Source organism: Morone saxatilis, unplaced genomic scaffold (assembly GCF_004916995.1).
Source record: "Morone saxatilis isolate NCDOM2014 unplaced genomic scaffold, NCSU_SB_2.0 Contig7, whole genome shotgun sequence".
Taxonomy (NCBI): domain Eukaryota; kingdom Metazoa; phylum Chordata; class Actinopteri; family Moronidae; genus Morone; species Morone saxatilis.
In genome coordinates this window covers 13,816,293-13,829,664 of record NW_023340246.1, presented here as the reverse complement: position 1 = coordinate 13,829,664, position 13,372 = coordinate 13,816,293, and the positions used below count along the sequence as shown (strand labels likewise).

The 13,372-nt window shown below is 39.6% G+C and overlaps 1 protein-coding gene across 1 annotated transcript in view; it reads left to right on the top strand.

The window, feature by feature from the left end:
• Window positions 1–13,372, top strand: part of lama2 (laminin, alpha 2) — a gene marked incomplete in the record, with an annotated part of 177,548 nt that overhangs the window by 51,269 nt on the left and 112,907 nt on the right. The window contains 9 exon segments of the mRNA XM_035679280.1: window positions 1,125–1,304; window positions 2,159–2,248; window positions 4,203–4,320; window positions 6,737–6,915; window positions 7,016–7,115; window positions 7,632–7,689; window positions 8,572–8,674; window positions 8,874–9,014; window positions 12,660–12,824. Of these exon segments, the coding sequence (XP_035535173.1) occupies window positions 1,125–1,304; window positions 2,159–2,248; window positions 4,203–4,320; window positions 6,737–6,915; window positions 7,016–7,115; window positions 7,632–7,689; window positions 8,572–8,674; window positions 8,874–9,014; window positions 12,660–12,824 (1,134 nt within the window).

Here is a 13,372-nt window from a genome sequence, read left to right as displayed (position 1 = left end):
GTGTTTTGGTTAATTTGTTATTTATCAGTCAAGTTATAAAAACACAGCAGAAGTTTTTAAGTTGTGTAGTTTTATTTGTGTTCCACAAGATTAGGATCTGTTAAAAAGGGGTCAGCCCCACTTTTCTTTCTCTGTCTGTCTCTGATGTTGGTGCAGATCACCTGCTCAGTCACTGAGAGTGAAAACAGGTGTGCATGTTTAGGTCCTCTAAGCAGTGATTGAGTGAGCACACTGTGGCAGAAAGGGTAAAACTGCTCTGCAGTAAAAGACCTTCTGTTAAAGTAAAAGTAAACTGTGTTTGTCTGCAGTAACAGAGGAATCTTAAATCTTATTGTGTATTCTTTAAATGCTTTATATCAGTGTAGCTCACCCCATGTTTACCTAAGCATATGGTTTGTTCCAGTTAGGAGAGGCTGAAAAGATAAAAGGCCATTCACTGGTCTGCAGTGGTAGGAGGCTGCATGTTTTATCTGTTGTTGTTACAGCTATAAGTTCTTTCTGTTAAATTCCCTGGGGTTGTTTTTTTTTTCGTTTCACTGATACTTTTGTTGCTGTTTTTGTGCACTCCTCTTTTCAGCATTTCCTTTAAAATCTTCATCGTCAGTCACCTTCTACTGCTCTTTATATAGGGTGGTGGCATTGCCATGTCTCCTGGTAGTTACCTATGTAATAAAAACTGCTTTTGGAACCACATAACCCCATATATTTCTCCATCTTCTCAGCCATTTTTAAATTTGTACTTTTAATTAAAGGTGTTAAATTTAATAATCTTTTTGAACTGTATTTGATATTATCAAAGTAAATGTCACTGACAACAACACCATGATTGACGCTATTGGTAGCCTATTTTGTCTTTTCTTCTGGAAGTCTTTTAAACATTTAAGAACAAATGTGTCATAAACAACACTTCCTGTTTGAAAAAGGTTGTTGTTATTCATCCTCCTCCTCCTGCTTCCGATCTGTTTACATTTGTTGGCTTCACTGAAGAGGCTTCTCATTCCTTCCACCATATGCCACAGTGAGAAACTAAAAGCAGCTTTAATGTTTGTCTGAGCACAATGTCTTAGTTTAACTCTGCTGTTACAGGTCACTATTCACTTGTCTGTCTATCTGTCTGTCTATAGATCCACACGTCTTTGATCAACGGCCGTCCCAGTGCAGATGACCCTTCTCCGACTCTGCTGAACTTCACCTCCGCCCGTTACATCCGGTTGGTGTTTCAGCGAATCCGAACGCTGAATGCCGACCTCATGACGCTGACACTGCATGACCCCAAAGAACTTGACCCCATTGTGACGAGACGGGTGAGCCTCCACACACATGCACACAATTTATTGTTTTTTAAGCATATTCTTCATGTGATAATGGTCTTTCATACAACTCACAAGGTTTAATATTGACTACATTAATGTATCTTCTTTGTATTCATATCCAATCAGAAAAGGCAATGTTTCACAATATTGACTCAACTACCTACTTGTAACCATATGATTAGCTAAATGTGATCAACTGCTAACAAAACTTTTGAGTTGAAAAGTATATTTTTTTCCCCCAGTCTACTGAAATATTGAAACTTCTTTTGGATCTGATATGGTTAATTAGATGAGGATGAAAGAACAAGTGGGACAGAGTTGACTTAACAAACATGTATGAAATATGTATAGAACAGATATTTAACCTCACGTTGGACTCAGCAATGTTGCCATGTTATTTAGTTAGTGAAACTAAATCAGCCAAAATTGAGTAAAAAGCATTTGTGACTGAAGTTTGCTGCTTTGGACAGTTTCTTGTGTGAGTGAAGAAGATGTGAGCAGGTGAGTGACTAAGTGTGTGTGTGTGTGTGTGCGCGTGTGTGTGTGTGAGTGTGAAAATGGATGAATGAGAGGCAAATTGTAAAGCATAAACGATCCATGCTAACTAGCACTATATAAATGCAGGCATTTACCAGTACTGCTGTTGAACATATCACCAGGTGTGGTGTTAGGCACACCATCATGATATAACTTGCTGGGTCAGGACATCTCTTTTCAAGTGTAATCAACCCTGAGATAAGAGAGCACAGTCTTGTTCTAATATTGCCTCTTAAACTGCTAATATGCTCAATAAAGCCGTAGTACTCATTATAATGTGTTTTCCCTATTTCCCTCTCTCTTTTTAGTACTACTATTCCATTAAAGACATATCAGTCGGAGGAATGTGTATCTGTTACGGCCACGCCAAAGCCTGTCCACTCAACACTGTTACAAAGGTAAAATACTTAACTCTCCGTTTCTTTCCGTCCTCTTAACAATACTACTGAGGTAATGGAGCCCCTGCATACTGTTGAACAGGAGCAAAGAGCACCTCAGGCACCAGCTTTTTATCCACCGCCTTATATCAAACTTTGTGTGTGTGTGTGTGTGTGTGTGTGCGCGCGTGTGCGCCTGTCTGCAGGGGACACAGGTGACACAGTGAAACGTTGTCTCCCGTGTTACTTCAAACAGTGGAGTGTTTGATACCAGACACCTGATCTTACTTTCTCTAGCTCACCACACACACAGACACACACACACAGAGTATTGTGTCCTTTACATGTCCTGAGGCTGAACCACGGAGACTAACTCAGATGTGACACTGGTGTCTGGTCCCTTGGTGATGATGTCATTGACAATAAGTGATGTCACTGATGTGTAAAAAGCTCCAGTTTTCTCTTTTTTTCCCTCCTCTCTTATTTCTATCTTCTCTGAAGGCCATTTTAAATTCACTGAAAAGCAAACAAACTATTTATATCTATGTAATCTGTCAGGCCTAAACATTGTCACACAACATTGACACATTATCAACTGAATTCTACTTTATTTCATTATGTAGAGGTTTTCTCTATCCTTCGGTTCTCGCAAGACATTAAACTCTTTTCCTTCGCTACAAGTTCATCCATCCATGCAGTAAAGTCCTGGGCAGACATTCAGAAACCAGAAAAGGTGAAGATCCTGCGAGATGATTTGTTGATGATCGTCTACAGAACGTTTGTACAGATGCATGCTCAGTACAAAGGCAGCCTGAAGCCAGAGCTGTAGCGTTGTGTCTGATAAAAGGGGCAAATTCATTCGTGCCAACAAACTCAAACTTGGCTCTCGCTGTGCTATTGTACTGCTCTCCTCTCAGTTAAATCTGGCACCCTCTCCACATCAACCAATTTACAGAAAGTCCTAAATTGAATTACTGAACCTCGAAGTTGGCAAATTTCCTGCTACATTCTGCTTCGACTGTGTTTAGTTTTGAATTTATTTCTCTCCTGGGAGAGTAATAGTGATCCCATTTGCCCACCGACTGACAATCTGGAAAGTGAACCAAGTTATTTTATTGCATTTGGCTCTCTTGTGAATACATTGTTGTTTGATAAACTTTCAATGGGTCATGCATACTGGTAATTATCTGTTTGCAGCCCTCCATTTTCAGATTCATGTGAATGTTCTTATGCCACATGATACACACAGAAAACAATATATCTACAACTTTACAAGTTTCTGATATTGTAAATGTATACTCACCCAGTTCAACATCTTGAAATGCAGATCAGTTCAGTTTTCAAATTAAAACCAGCCTTCATGTATATATATTTTTTTAAATTTATTTTGGACATTTTAATGACTAGCCTTCCACCACCTGATTATCTCCATTATTTTAAAGTTCACACTCTGCTGCAGTGATAAATATACTCAGGGTGTGGTCAGTACCACCCTGACATCAGTGGTAGGTGTGGATACACATGCCAAACACCACAAACTTTCAACCAGAAAGGGTATATATGTATATGTATATATATAAAAATTACATTTTTAGTTGGTGATAAGGGACTCTTGAAAATACAGGGCAATTCTAAAAAGAGCTGGTTTTTAACCTGCACTTTTTCCTGTAATCCAGGAAACAAGCATGTGGTTAAAAATGCAGTGCAACCTCCAAACTGTGTGCATGAGGGATCTAAATTACTGTCAAGCAAACATTTTGAGATTTTGATATTTTTCCTTCACCAGGCACTTGACAGATTGTGGAGAACAAGTAGTTACACTGGAATTCAAATTTGACGATTATTCAGATATTTGAAATCTATTTATTTAAACACAGTTGCTCGTGTGTGTTTAATTGACAACTCTGTGAAACTTCTGCCCTGTTAATGTGTTTTTATTGTATTTTTGTGTGTTTGTGTGTGTGCACGTGTGTAGAAGTTTAGCTGTGAATGTGAACACAACACATGCGGGGAGAGCTGTGATCGCTGTTGCCCCGGTTACCACCAGCAGGCCTGGATGGCAGGAACCTTCAACACTCGACATATCTGTGAGAGTAAGAAAGACATAACCCAACAACAGATTATACACTTAAATTACACACAACTACCCACAAGCCTACAGCAGTCAATCCACAACACAGCAGTTCCTGCTTACCCAGAAACCCACAGTCACTTTCAAATTTTCCCTTTTTGGAAATGGAGTGGAAATGTTCTTCCCATGTCCCCATGTTCCCATATTACTGTAGGCACCCACTGTATATTTATAGTAATGTAGCATATGTACCCACACACCACATGGCAGTTTGTAATATTCCTGTAATATTACTACACTGTATCTACAGCCTATATGAACTCTAGAGAAGCTCTACAGAATTGAACAGTGAAGCAGTGCATTGAAATTTATATCCTTGCTAGCCAATCAGGATCAGTCTTTATAACACTGTATGAATCCATCAAACATCACCCTTGATGCCATTAACCTTCATCAACTATGTAGTAGAAAAGTGATGGGGTTAGAGGCTTCCACCTGTCATCATAAAACATGTAATTCATTTTATTTTACACAGGCTGTCCCTTCTAACAGTCTCTGTAGTCTTAGTGGCCCAATAACTGCTTCTTCTGCCTTGACACTGACACCACAAGACCAAGGTGACAAGTTGTTAAATGTCCTGACTGGCACAATAGTAAAGGAAACAACCATGACACATTCAGGGCAGGATCAGAGTATCCTGAAAGCAGCCAAAGGGGGTAGCACAGTAGCACCACACAGCTTTACAGGTCAGCAGTACCAACCCTGAGATCATACATGGGGAAGGGCCCTGAAATTTTCTGGAAAAAAACACTGCCATACGCCTAGTGGCGTAACTGTCCCAATTGATGTGCAGGGGGACAGGAATACTGTGGATAAGGACCCAAATGTAGGCAAAAAATGCAGAACATGTGAAGGAAATGTTACTGTGCCACTGTAAAGTTGTCTACAAACCAAAAGGAGGTCACAGGTCACAGCCTGTGCCTATTCTTTGTTTATTTGGCCTCCTCTCTGACTGTTTGGCTGACTAGACTATGCAGAGCAGCTGATAAGCTTGAACAGTGAGCACCCAGCATATCATAGTTCTCCTTTGTTATAAAAGACCAAGGTTAAGAACAATCTAACAGACTGACTATTTCCTTTATTTGTTGTGTGTGACACTGGGTATCATTCAACGTGACATAGGATAGCGTAGGTAGGTTTAGAGTTTGTTTTGAATCAGTCCTTCGATCCTCATATGTAGCTGCGTAAGTCATGGCCATATCAGGGACCCTTGTAGATCTTGTGTGTCTGGGTTTGTGGTAAATATCCCCCAACAGGAAGTATCCTTGAGAATTTGTTTTGTGTTTTACTTGTATCTTATTCCCCTTGGCCGAGCTTCAGCAGATTCTGCTGTGTAAATCATCAAGGTTTCCTGAACTCTTATTTGCATATGAGTGGTTCATCCTGAGTTTTTCCATCACAGAAGAAGGCTTACTGAATAGTGAGGCCAGGTAAGGGTCATAACTGGTAAGGTGGTCCCCCACAGACAAACAAATCCAAGCGGTCAGGTAGAAAATCCACAAAAAGTCCAAAAAACATAAAGCAAGTTCCAAAACAGGTAACTCTCCGATCATTAAATCACTGAACTGCATCCGCTCTGCATCTGTTGTCTGCATTTAGGTCCTATCCACTGTTTTCCTGCACAGTAGTCGTGACAGTAACAGTGGGTGGAGGATCTATCCCTGCTGTTTGTGAAGGTTTGTGTGATTTCAAATGTAAGCTACTAGAGACATTACATCAAAAAGAAATCCAAAGGAGGTGAGAGGTGGTTTTGTTCTGTCTTCCAGTCCAAGAGGGGTAGGGCCCCTGTTCAGTCAGACAACAGCACTGTGTATCCATTGTGTTGGCACAGCCTTGATGCTGAAAGTTTCATCTTGCGCAACTTTTGTTGCAACCTGCAACATCTTCCAGCCAGTCAAATATGTACAAGCACACATTTCTGGTAGATAACCTTATATGGCACTGTTTATCCAGCAATTGTTGTGATCATACTGTAACTTTGTAGAGAATAGTATTACAAACCAGTATTTTGGCATCTCATAAGCCTTCAACTCAAACCAGCCATCCTGCATTGTTTTTCATTGTCTTGCTTTCCTCACATTTGTACATTTTAGATGTAGAATTGTGAGTATAAGCTAAGTGAAATGGAAACCCCACATTTTCTCTCTGGACCCTGGAGATAACGCGCTGCTCATAGTCAGTGTGTAAACCTTTAGGGTACTGTCTTCAAAACTGCATTTCATGTTTTTCTAAACTCCTATGTGGAAGAAGTAAATGGATTAAAAAAGCAGTCCTCTTTGCTTCATGCTCAGTATAGAGACGGTGGCAAGACTCAACAATCCTATCAAATTTCAGTACTACAACGTTGTGTGTGTGTCTGTGTGTGTCTGTGTTTTCAGAGTGCAACTGCCATGGTAAGGCAGAAGAGTGCTACTTTAATCAAACAGTAGCAGACCTGTCACTCAGCTTGGACATTCATGGTCAAAACAGAGGGGGTGGAGTCTGTATTGGGTGCCGTGACAACACAGCTGGAATCAACTGTCAGACATGTGTTGCTGGATTCTACAGACCTACTGGGGTACGTCTCATACACATGCAGCTGTGCTTTATGTGAAATTCGTCGTAATTAACTGAAGGAAAACTGTGTGTGAAAATGTTTGCCTTCTTCACCTGGACAGGTGAGCGCTGAGGACAAGAACCCCTGCATCCCGTGCTCATGTGACTCACATGGTTCCATCGACCAATCCTGTGTCTCAGATTCAAGCCAGGCTACGCCCAGTATGAAAATATACTTTTTTCAAACCTTTCTGTCTATCAGTTCGATTCTTTCTGGATACCGAACATGTCTTGAAATATAAATATTTTCAGACCCTCAGTAGACACATACAGAATTTTTTAGTGAATGCCAACACACGTTTCACATATTAATTCATTTTAAAGTGGTTCTTCAGAAACGCCAACATTTCATTGATTCAGTCCTCCTGGATTTCTTATGAGGTTGGGGTTAGTCAAGTTCAGCTGCATGCACAGAAGCTTCTGTTATTAAAAACTGTCTTTGACAGAACAGAACAACTATTTATATTAGAGATAATTTTACTCCTCTTTATAATTTTACTGTTTTTATGTCTAGAAAGAGGAGCTATTTTAGGTGCAGCCACTTCAAAGACATACCCTTTCTGTTTTACTCACACTGTTGTTTTTTAAAATGCATGTGTGTGTGTGTGTTTGTGTGTGTGTGTGTGTGTGTGTGTGTGTGTGTGTGTGTGTGTGTCTTTGTGTGTGTTTGACTGACAGGCCAGCCAGCCGGGTCATGCCGGTGTAAGGAGGGTTTTGGGGGTCTGCAATGTGACAGGTGAGAGACACACATACGCACACATACACACATTAAGAGACAGAGACACATTGTGACAGGTGAGCAGAACCTTTCAGCTGTTGTCTGTTCCACTTAGTGTATAGAAATTGCCAGAAACTTCCCATTAAGATCTTTGATGATTTTTATTATCACACACACACCTGGTTTTGTGCCTTTTTATACTAGGTAAATAAGTCACTGAATAAATGGCCATGGTATAAAAACGAGACAAGCTATTTATTTTATTCTTGACTAAAACTTGGATATGATTTCTTTGATAACATCAAGAAAAGTCTTGTCATTCCTAATTTCAGGTTAAAATCACAACCTATAAATCAAAAGAAACACAAACAACAACAAGAAAAGTTTTCTGTCTGACCTGTAAATCTGTCAACAAGGTGCTTCATCTTAAATCTTTAATCTCCTATTGCTGAAATTGCTTGTTGTATTATCCTCTCTCCCACTGCAACGACTCAACCTCCCTGTGGGTATCATTCAGGTTTAATATAATCTAATCTAATCTTAAAAATGGTGCAACTTTTTCTCCAAACTCTTTAATGACCTGCCCCCAGATCAGGGCAGCATAGTCTTTTAAAATCACTCCTTAAAATCCTCTTAATAGACTTACTACAGCTCTTTTTTTCTGTTAATTGTTTCTCGTATACAGTACATTTCCTCTGAGATTGCACATACGTGTACGCCACCTTTGGTGCAAGGCTAGCTGTTTGCTGAAGGTTCAGTGTCTGATTCAAGGACAGTTTGACCAGGTTGGACGCAGTAGTTGTTAGTAGAATTGGCCTGTGACCTTCTGGTGAGAGGAAGGCCTCTGTAATACTCGCCACCTTCATCTTTATTATCATTATTAAACACATTTGTCTCCAGGTGTGCTGTAGGTTATATGGGCTACCCGTCCTGCCAGCGCTGTAACTGCAGTGTTGAAGGAAGCACCAACGATGACCCATGTATAACACCCTGCGTGTGCAAGGTACACACACTTGCACACATGCATTGGCACAAATAATGACAAGTACTTTGCGCTAACCTTTCTAGCCCTGTCATCATTATCTTCACCACATTAACACTGCAATAACATGCCTTGTGCTCATAACGTCAGTTTGAGGGCAACCCATAAACTTTGCTGCATCTTTCTTCTCCATCTCTCTTTCTGTCTTTCTCTCCTGCAGGAAAACGTGGAGGGAGAAAATTGCGTCCGCTGTAAACTGGGCTTCTATAATCTTCAAGGTGACAATCGACGTGGCTGTGAGAAGTGCTCTTGTATGGGCGTTGCCAGTCAGTGCTCCGCCTCCACATGGACCTATCAGAATGTAGGCAATATTACACGTGTACACACACATACACACACATACATACAGTTTTTTAAGTTATAAACTATAACCACTACTGTCCTAATATAAACCGCTTACCCAGAAAATACCCTTTTCCCATTTTGGGACACGGCTTTGGTCTCCAGCTGGACAAGCCATTCCGAGTTAACTGCTCTTAAGTCTGAAATGTGCCCCCAAAGGTAGCCCTAATGGTGTCTACCAATCAGGATGTCTCTTCACCTGGGTTTTACATATAAACATTACCATAAAGTCTCCATTTGAATTAAATAATATTTCTCTTTGTATTCCCGAGAAGATGGCTTAAACATCATATTAATTTAAGCAGATCTGTTCAGCCATGGTGGCTGTCTTTTCCTTTCCCCCCACGGAATTCCTCCCATTCACCCAGACACTGAAGGTCAGCTATATGTACATGTGTGCTTACCCCTATGGCGCTGTTATAAAAGCATTTTAACCAGAGAAATGTCAGAGCAGGAAAAAAAATCTATTTTTAAACAGAATAATTGCAATTAGCAAACATCTTGCTGAGATGAAGTAAGACTGTTTGCACTTTGACACATAGATTTTTGCCTTTGATTAATATTAAATCATCTTGAGAGTGTTGACCTTTTTGAGGAAATGGACAGCTGGTCAGCCAAAAAACAGCTATCAGATCCATTTACTGTTGCTGTGCTGCACCATTCACTTTTACATAACCTTGCTCTGCTGGAGTATAAATTCATCCACAAAAGAGGCAGACATGAGACAGGAGTAGATGGTACAAATGTGTTTCTTGAATAAAGTCTGTTAACTTAGCATCCAAGCTCCCCAGCCTAAGAATCAGAAATACTTTATTGATCCCCAGGGGGAAATTTGTTAGTTACTTGCTAACTAACACTGAGCTTTTGTGATTGAATTGCATTAACATGTTCCCCTCAGGTTAGCGTATCCGTGCCAGTATGCTTTATGTCACAAAGCTTATTTTGTGGGAATGTACAACTTTTCTGTGCCAGTTTCCTGTGTGTTTAGGTCTTTAGTCTATAGGATTGAGATTGAGAAATTGTGAAATTGACAAAACAATGTCACCACTAGTCAATTACTAGCTGTTCTGGAGCTTTCAATTGTAACACATGATCTTCCTCAGCAGATGGAGTGTTCAAATCTCAATTTTATCCGAGCACTTTAGGACTCCTCATCCATGTTGGTTTAAAAATTGAGATTATAAATTCATTCTTGACCTTGGGAATATTAGTTGACAAAATATTTCACCACACGGTCCATTAGCAGCCTTTCTGGAGCTTTCAATAGTATCACATGATTTGTCTCAGCCAACTTCAAGCAAAAAACTGATTCTCATTAATTGCACAATAATTAGTTAAACCAGCAGAATGCAAAATTAATTTTACTTATGTTATTTTCATGATCTGATAGTTGAGTTTGATAAATATCCTTGAAATCCGGCATTAATATGGTCCAGAGTTGTTGGAATACCAAAAGTTAAAGGCAAAATTGGTGTCATTGTTGTATCAACATGCGGTAGTGGGGTAATACGTGTAAAAGCAAAGACAAATATTTACCAAAAATACACTTAAGAGAGTGGCTGTGGATGGCGTACAGTGGAGGTTAGAGAAGAGGAGAAGAGAGAACAAGGCTGGAAAGATGGAGGTAGGAGACAAGACAAGAGTCAAGAAGGCGGAGAGAGGTGAAAAGAGGAAAACAGTTTTTGACTGACAGGCGGGGTGGGAGAGGAGGGGAGAGGAGACGTTGACAGGATGACAGCTCTGATTTAGACACCGATAGTGTGTGTGTGTGTGTAGGTGTGTGTGTGTGTGTGTAGGTGCGTGTGTGTGTTTGTGTTCAAAAGGGGAAGCCAAGGTCAGGTTAATTGCAACGACAGATGTGTGTCTGGCTGTCTCTCTTTCACACACGCACACACACCTAAACACTCACCCACACACGCACGTGCGCACACACTCACACTCCTTCAGGAGTTGAGGAAAAAAAAACTGTCTTTCTAGGTGTCAGTTGCAAGACTTCCTGGCTGACATGTGACAGATGTACAAAACCTTTAAACATATCTTGAGTTTTACATTTTTGTTAATACAACCTCCCATTTTGATCGGACGTGACCTTAAAATATCCCAAAACTTAGTATTTTAAGATCGCAATGACATAATAACATTTGTCATCACTTCTTCCAAGCAGTTTTATTCCATATTTGACGCTTCAAAAATAAAATACAATTTTACGGAAACCGTTAGTGCTATTAATTTGAATTAACCATTAGAATTCAAACTAATTGAGTCATCGATTTTAAAGAACTGTTGATCAGTTCAGTTTATAAGCATATATATGCAGAGAGTAATTTCCGAAAGAGCCTTCAGTCTGTTCTGTCTTAGAAGGCAGATTATTACGCTTGTATGTACGTTTTTTGGGGGGGATTTTTTCCTCATACAGGGCGAGGGTCTAAGGCCAAAGGGTGTTGAATTCTGTAAAGTCAATAAAATTCACTTGGCTCAGAAAATACTGACCAATAAAGTGCTTAAACAAAAATCCTTTTCTGTTAGACACTTCTAATTGTTTATTGTCTAAATGGTTATTCACATATTTGGCAGAATAAGCTCTGCTCCTGAGGGTGCTGCCTAGTGAACCCAAGCAGTATTGCAGGATTCAGTAGGGAGTGGAATAGACCTCAAGGGCTTCACAGAACAAAGCCCAGTCGTCATTTAGATTTTGGATACACAGCCAAGTTGTTGTTTTTATAGAACAGGAGGAACGTAGATAGTGGAGGGACACATCTACTGAGACAGCCTGTACATGTAACAGGCAGCAGCGAGGCATAACCACCAGCTGAGCACTATGAGTAAAGCTTGTCACATTATAAAGTCCATCTATATTGAACATGACTGGTGGCTTGCTTTAATGTGTTTGCTGTCAGATGCTACTGATCTGCTGACAGTGAGCACAACATTAGTGCTGATACTTTTTTTGAGAACGTGAAAATCACACTGAAATCCTTTGCATTTAAAATGTATTTCTTGATTGCTATACTTTTACATTTTACATGACTCATGTGCAGTTTAAGCGAGGGACAGCAGTGTTGCTGAAAACTTACCATAACAAAGAATTAAAATTAAAAGCTAACACCTTGTTGAAACCTGCACTTTGCTGCAATAAGGAAAAAAGTCACAGAATGGCCGCAGCGCTGTATTATTTTTTTTATATTTCACTACACAATTTCAAAGTGTGGAATTTTAGACCACTGCACACAAAGTTTCTTAGTATACTTTGAAATTAGACATGATGAACTATGGCCTAGGACTATTAAAACTATAAAAATACCACCCTTCTCATGGCAGTAAAGGTATAAAACGTTTAAAAAGGGTTCTCTTCTTCCTTCTTCCATCTCGTCTTTTGTACAGTCTTCTTATCTTTTCTTATCTTTCTTATCTTTATTTATTTATATTTTTTAAAAGTACTTTATTCTTGTGTGATTTGTTTATTTTTGTGTGATTTATATATTTTTGTGTGATTGTATATTTTAAGCACTATTGCACCAAATTCCTCGTATGTGTAAAAACCTACCTGGCAATAAATCTGATTCTGATTCTGATTCTGATTCTGATTCTGAATCTTGTGTTGTAGGAGACCACTCTGACAGGCTGGCACCTGGTTGGAGATACAGGAGGAAGAGTGTGGTCTGTCCACAGGCAGACGCCTCCATATCTGAGTGTTCGACACTCAGATGTTGTGAATGATCTCGGCTCAGCCTACTACTGGAACGCACCTGGACTATACCTGGGAAACAAGGTTAGATGCAGACACACACACAAACATACGTTAATGCAAAGGTTACCTCAGGACCCTTTTCAAATAGAGCAGGTCTAGGCTTTACTTCTTATACTGTTTATATACTCTCAAATTACAGTTCAACTTTCTCCAAATTCAGAAAATAAAAATGGTTTAAACATTTAAGACAAAACTGCTTTTTCCGTTTACAGAAACATTTACCATTAAGCAAAGGTTCTTCACTTACAGTGGAAATGTAGTGTTTGTACTGCACACAACTCGCGTGTTACTGTTTGTAATTGTCTGAGTAATGAAGTTTGGATTGTTTTTTGTTTCTTTTTTGACTGCCCTCATTTTACACTCTCAGTTCTTCATGGGTACATTTTCCTGTCCAGCTGAGACGAACATTGACAACCAGACACAGCAAATTATATTTAACTATCAGTTAATTGTACCTGTGATTATTCCTGTATGTGTTGAAGTAATGACTTATAATGATTCTCCTACTACTAGGGTATTGTCTCAAAATGTCCAATGTACCACAAGTTATACCTAGATACCTGCTAGAA